The sequence below is a fragment of the Scomber japonicus genome, chromosome 19 (genome assembly GCF_027409825.1).
Source record: "Scomber japonicus isolate fScoJap1 chromosome 19, fScoJap1.pri, whole genome shotgun sequence".
In the NCBI taxonomy this organism is placed as follows: Eukaryota; Metazoa; Chordata; class Actinopteri; order Scombriformes; family Scombridae; genus Scomber; species Scomber japonicus.
The window spans coordinates 2,990,512-2,997,642 of record NC_070596.1 but is presented as its reverse complement, the minus strand read 5'-3'; the positions used below and the strand labels follow the sequence as shown (position 1 = coordinate 2,997,642).

General features: G+C 41.0%; 1 protein-coding gene across 1 annotated transcript; it reads left to right on the top strand.

Annotated features, from left to right (window-relative positions):
- Positions 1-734: 734 nt before the first annotated feature.
- Positions 735-1,184, top strand: LOC128380642 (uncharacterized). The gene has a single exon (XM_053340515.1). The coding sequence runs from the start codon at positions 735-737 to the stop codon at positions 1,182-1,184; it is 450 nt and encodes a 149-aa protein (XP_053196490.1).
- The last annotated feature ends 5,947 nt before the right edge of the window (positions 1,185-7,131 follow it).

Genomic DNA, 7,131 nt, shown 5'->3' with positions numbered 1-7,131 from the left:
AGAAGTGTATAGGATGAAGATGATGTATGGAATTACTCAAACGCCTTTCTAAACTACGGGCAGAGCATCCATATTTTTTGGTGCTACAACTGCACTACAGCAGAACTATGACAGTTATTCTTTTGGTTAAACTTGACGGATCATATAAATTCCCCTGGAAGCATGACAGCCTCATTGCAGGCACTGTCTCCTATTTATGCCTTTATGCACGTTTTCTTTTCTTTTCCTCTGTTTATCTCTGAATGCAGTGATTTTTTATCTAGAATCCAAACTGAAAAAGGCTTTGCTTGTAATTTTATTTCAACACTCAGATCTCCCAAATCTCACCCCTCCTGAGGACCCCCCTCTGTTCTGATTGGTTAGCATCCAGATTATTGGTTAGCTGCATCCCAGCCAACTTTGGGCAGCTTGGGAAACAACGTCAACCAACTTTGAAGTGACAAACTACTTATGTCTAGTGAAATCATTCCATGCAGATAGTTTTGGTATTTCTTTGTCCAGGTTTTTAGATGTCTCAGAGATTTCTGCCTCTAATCCAATACAACTGATGTGAATGGAATGATTTGAGGATGTAAAGTAAACATTTTTTCTGTTTAGTTAATTATTTTAAATGTAACTTTTCAATAACAAACCTGAACAAATGAAACCAAATGTACCCACACAGATATATACCAGATAGAATTTTGGGAGAAATTATCCTTTAAGAATTTTGTGGCAGCAATATGATAACAGTTATGCTTTTGTCTTCCATCTTTATAGACAATGAGGTCCATCTGAAGTGGCTGGGCCAGTCTGGTGTGAAGAGGATGCCACAGCGCCCCCTGTGGGAGCTGCAGTGCCACTGTCCTGCCCCCGTCACACACTTTTCTTCCCGGATGATGGAAGGAGAGCCCTTCACCTCTGCTCTCTCCTCTCTGCTGTACTCCGCCGGGGGACACTTTATCGCCCTCTCCTCTTCCTCCTCTTCTTCCTCCTCTTCCTCTTCGGATTCAGCTATCGCTGCCATGTCCCTGGAGCAGAAGACCACTTTTGCCTTGGTCATATTTCTCTTTGTTTTCCTCCTAATCCTCATTGTGCGATGCTTCCGTATCCTGCTGGACCCCTACCGGAGTATGCCTACCTCCACCTGGGCTGATGGCCTGGATGGTCTGGAGAAGGGCCAGTTCGACTATACTCTGGCCTAGGGATCAACACAAAATACACAAACCCAACCACATTGGTGTGTGTTCACACATGCCCAGTTACATTGTACTGTTACTGTGTTTGCCTTGAGCCAATGGAGGCACTGGGAGACTGTTTGAATCTCACATGTGCAGACTATATGAACAACAACTAGCTCAAAATGAGCATATGGGTGTATTTAATTCATATAGAGCTCTATGTGGGTCAAACTGTGTGAACTGGGACTTCACACTGGCTAGGCTGACTGCGACTGTTGCCTGCTAGTTTGATATTTTAAAGAAGAATAACAGTTTTCACGACTTGCACAAATAGTTATAAAAGATAATTTGGTAGTTGTTTAATTATTCTTATTGTATGTTCAGACTGAATCTAAAGTGAAATGTCACCATGTGTTATTCACACACATTTTGTACCATGATTTACCAACTGTACAGATGTTAACTGTAGCGAGCTAGCATTGTACACTACCTGGTCTGTACATTGCTTGGTAGCTCATGTACGTAACTAACTGAGAAGGCTGCTTTTCATTTTTCATTTTCTTGTTTTATTACATGCATTAATTGGAGTCATAAAAACACAGCATTAACACAAAAGTTTTAAATTTGCACAAACAAAAGTTTACTTCACACTTTAGTGAACTTCCCTCGTGTCGTGACTTTTTATGTGAATATGCCAACAAACGAGCTTCTTTCTTCAGTCTGAACACACCTTTAGGATTATATGTGTGTGTATTATTGTACTGTATTTTCACATAGAGATGACTAGGACTGGGTATCACTTCCACATTTTCAACACAAATCCCAGTATAATACATGAGTTTTGCTACAGATTCCAAAACCATACATTTTCAATATTTTATTTTGAGAAAACTAAATTCTACAAACCCCCTTCTTTAATTTAAAATAAGACACCAAAGTATTATAAAAACACAAGTAGCTGTACAAGAACTAAAACTAAAATTGTCAAAATTATAATTTAAAGCAGAGCTCATCTTACTGATCAAAGAATGTGTATAGATTATACATCAGACCAGACATTCAATGTCAGATTTCAGTACTTTACAGTTTCTTCAGTTGTGTGTGTTACAGACACATGTTGGTTGCTACCAAAGAAGAGTTTGATACCCGCCATGGGATTGACCCAATGTGTGAATCTGACTGGCCAGGCTGACACTTAAAAAGACTAAGAGATGTCATAGAGACAGGCACAAAGTTGAAAATGGACATCTTCACTTGAAATGTGGATGTTTTGGTGGCTGCTTTGACAATGCTTAGAATTATACAGTATGTATGTCTACTATTAATGTTTACTGGAGATACACACACATTTCCTTAAATGTGGATAGACCTTAATTTTCACAGTGACACACCAAACCGTCCCTGTGTACACTTGCAGAGATCCCTGCCACACCTTTGTCAAACTGTGAACTGTTTACACTGTCAGCAATTGGTGGTTCACAGAGACCAAAAAGAAAGAGTGCATGTCAAAGATGAGCTCATACAGGGTAGCCATTTGACTTCACCACACCTCACTGTCTTAGCCTAGCATCACTCTGTACAGTGTAGAAATACAATTCAATATTCAAGCTTAAAGATATGATCTTCTTTGGTTTAGAAACATGAAACAGAATATCATAGTTAAAACTGAACAGCAGTGACTTGAAGATGCAATTGTTCTATTCCATTTTGGTACTAAGATGTTCCTTAGAGAACACTGAAGAAATGTTTTAACACATAGTTTTTTAATGTAATCATTCAATGGGAAAGAGAACAGGGTTTTACTCTAACAGGGTCTTAGCATTAATGAGCCTCTTTCACACATGCACTATAACCCTGATACTTTCTGGATTTGAAAATGTCCGAATCAGTCGGATCAGACTACGTAAGACGGATTAAACAGACTTAACCCTGCCAGCTCCCTCGTACAAAGTCTGTGTAATGTCACAGATTGATCCCATGTGTGAATACAGCAGTGAATTGTCCAGAGAATATACAACAAGCAAGGGAGCTGCAACTATTCGCTGCCATAAGCACTACAAAATACAGGAAGGGAGATAGTACAAACAATTGCTGAACAAGCAGCACTTCTCTCATCCACAGATGCTATTTTACACCTGCAGCTGGTGCTGGATAAACGCAGCAGACCAGCTAAGTTGCATTGTTTTGACTGGGCATGAATGCTGTGCTGTGAAGCTAGTGGTAATGGGAGACAGGACTTCCTGTGATTTCTCATGAAACAAAACGTGTTTTACTTCTGATGAAAAGCTTAAAAATGCTGAATTACAACCGCATGTCCTGCCTTCTGCACCCCTCGCCTAAACCAAACGGAGTATTTCCAGTAGGTGTGAATGCGTCTGACATGGACAGTCTCCTGTTGCTGCTATTGTTGGGAACACTACATGTGTCAAAGGGCAACTCCACAAGTCCAAACATGACTCTCTGGACATTGTCAGGAGTTCATATGTGAAAATGGCAATGTTCAAAATGATGGTTCATTAGCCATGCACAAGCATTTCTGCCATCATTATGTTCTAGTTTATTGCATGGGCGTCCCAATTATTCCACAAATGGCCACGTGGCTGCAGGTTTTCAATCCAACCAAGCAGGAGCACACCAGACTTGATTAATTTAATCAGCTGATCTCAGTCTTCAGACAGCTGATTGATCAAATGGTGTGCTCTTGATTGGTTCGAACTAAAACCTGCAGCCACATGACCCTTTGTGGAATAGTTTGGACATGGTTTATTGGCTTTAATGAGAAGAATCTTGAACCAAGCTGCACAGTTTTTACTGTCATGTTAGTTTACATGCCTTTTCTGATAGCGTAACAGCTGCAGTCAGGACACAGCTTGTGTGACCACTGTGTGTGTGTCATGGAACCTACTTTTCATTTCAATGCCACACAGTTTCTCACAGTGCTGCCCCACTTTGCACAACCAATTCATGTAAATTCGTGTCCACCCTGCCCCGCCAGTTACAGAGCAGGTACACACACACCTGTTCCTGGACGCTGCATCTGTCCTGATATGAGCACTCTTTGAATTTTTGAATATATCCCTTTCATCACACCACAAGCTTTGTCTGCGTTGACAGGTATCCCAGCATGCTTTGTGCAGTGAATTAGTCACTTCCCATAGAAAATGAATCAGTAATTTTGTCACCAGTTTGTGTACAGTTGTGTACCACAGATTTGAGGTCTCACCTGTTTCCCCATTCCATTCACCTATTTTTGTGCTGTGTGTGGTTTGAAGCAAAAATAGACAGTGAAAATGATGTGTTGATAGTCACATTGACATCATACCAGCAACATTACACCTAATTTCAATGTCTATATTTGTCAAATATGTCACAGATATGAAAACATTCTGAGTTACCACTGCGGCTCAGCCGGCATGGTGATGGGGCAGGGAGTCTTTCTGGCACAGAGTCGGTGACACACAGAGCCTCTTTTGTCGATTCCTCCCCATTTTCTGTGATATTAGTTCAAACCGGGACTCCTGCCCGTTGTTTTACCTGCTTCCAGACTGAGATTTTTTGTTGTTATTTTCCTTATTTGTTGTTTGTTGTCAGTTTCCCTCCTGACAGTTTGTTTGACGGAGTGTATCTTCACTTAACTCATCATAGTGGTGGTGGTGGGGGGGGGGGGGGTGACTGGCAGAATAATGAGTGTATGTGGCTGACATAGAAGAGAAAGCTGCTTTCACCTCACGTTATTATTTATTTGTCACTATTGAGCACATGCTGCTTAATCTTTTTCTGTCTAAAATGAGTATGAATTACATTTTTTATGAAATTATATGAAACTATTATTGATGGCCGTTATCAAAATCATGTGTTAGGCTTCTTTCCCAAATAGAGCCAAATGAGACCTGTGTGAGGTCAAGTGGTATTTTAAAGTTTGTCAAATACTTGCTTTTTACCAATGTGAATGGGTGGACAAGCTTTGACATAACTATCTGCCTACTGTGTGTTCACTGAGAGGCAGGTCAGGATCATAGTCATGCACCAGAGTAACCTCTGGAGGCTGTGGCTCAGGAGATAGAGTGGGTCATCCACCAATTGGAAGATTGGCAGTTCGATTCCTGGCTCCTCCAGTCAATGTGTCCTTGGGCAAGATACTTTAACCCCAAAATGCTCTTTTGCCATCAATGGTCTAACCACAGATGATTTTGGTTGGTGTATGAATGGTTAGTTTCCTCCTGATGAGCAGGTTAACACCCTGTGTGGTAGCTCCTGTCATCAGTGTATGAATGTGTGTGAATGGGTGAATGGGTGAATGAGATGAAGTGTAAAATGCTTTGAGTGGTCATAACAACTAGAAAAGCTCTGTTTAAGTACAGTGCATTTACCCTCCCTGAAACCTTCTGATTTTTGAGGACAATATATTTTTAATGTTGAAAGCACAACAGGAGCTAAAAGCCCTATTAATTCATCTGTCCCTTTCTGTCACTTAACCAGGTCCATATTAACAGCAGGCTAAGCGTCGTAGCCTGCATGTCCCATCCTGAAGCTTACCGTTGGCTCTCTAACCAGATAGACACCAATAGAAAACCTTTGAAGGCTAATCCTAATCAGCTGCCTGAACCATCTCAACTGACGTCTTCTGGATGGCTGAGCAGCTCACACTGTATCTAAAGGCAAGCCCAACTGCTTGTTCCACAATTTGATTATTTCACTCATTACCCAAAACTAATGCCAGACATGAATAGGGGTTCAAAGGGACATCATACAGAAAATGAAGAGCTTTGCTTTCAGGCACAGCTCCCTCTTTACCACAACAGTCTGGTACAGCGACCGCATTACCTTGTTGATTCCACGTTCCATTTTACTAATACAGTCACAAGATACCTGAAACCCTTCACTTGAGGTAGCCCAACCAGAATGGGTGACATCTATGAGTTAGCTCTATTAGTTTCTCCACAGTTGTAGTTATGGTTTGTTCGCAGTATGCATTATATCCTGATATATTGCCCTCATCACTCATGTGCCTAAAGGTACCTATAAATCTTTTGGTATGTAAAACATTAATGGTCTGTAGTTCTTCATGTTATACCTCTGTACAGAAAATGTAGAAAATGCACAACCAAAGCACCAACAGAGTGCAGCATATGCTAGCTAGCCATGTAACACAGGTGCACAGTTAAAAGCAAGTAGATCACAAACAATTCCAATGTTATAAATCATTGTTTGAATGACCTGTCCATTGTGAGTCCCCCTGCCAAAGATTGATATCTGTTCACTTTGTTCCCCACATTTAAAGACTGTGTAAAGTGAATCCAGACATTTTCTTCTAAACACCTTATATAGGTCATAAATGTATTTCTAAAAAAAGGTGTAAAAAGCATTTCAACCATTTAGATTTGAATTGTGGAGCTAGGCTTCACAAACTGTGTTTCAAGATTTCTGTGTTCAGGATTTAGTGGGCGGATCTGAAACTCACCACCGCGTTACGTAATGCGGCGATGATTAGCATAAACCCACCCCTGCTGCTGTAATGGTATAAATACATTCATCACACACTACTACTACTACAGCTAGCCAGTTAGCTGAGTTAGCCGCCAAGCTAGCAGCCGAGTTAGCCGCCAAGCTAGCAGAAAGCTCTCAGACATAGCATCCATGTTTCTGGTAGAGGTGGTGACTTTGACATTGACAGGTGACACTTGGTAGGGGGCGGGGTTTCAGCGAACTCCGCCGGCACTCCAACAGTGTTTGGGAGCAGAGAAAGAGGCTGCTTTTTACACAACTTTGAAGCCCAATTTCATATATTTGGCGATTTTTTTAATCATTCAAATTTGGCAGGGTGGTTAACAACACACTTTTCTGTGGTATGTCAAACTCAGAAAACACATTTATTCTTACTTTACATGGACTTTAAGATAGTTGCTGCTAATCAATGTGAACTTTTCATCTTCCCCCCTCAGCCCTCCAACCACTGAACTAATCAACTCAA

What these genes read in the sequence shown, in the direction of transcription:
- LOC128380642 (XM_053340515.1), top strand. Translation starts at nt 735, where the DNA reads ATGCTTTTGTCTTCCATCTTTATAGACAATGAGGTCCATCTGAAGTGG.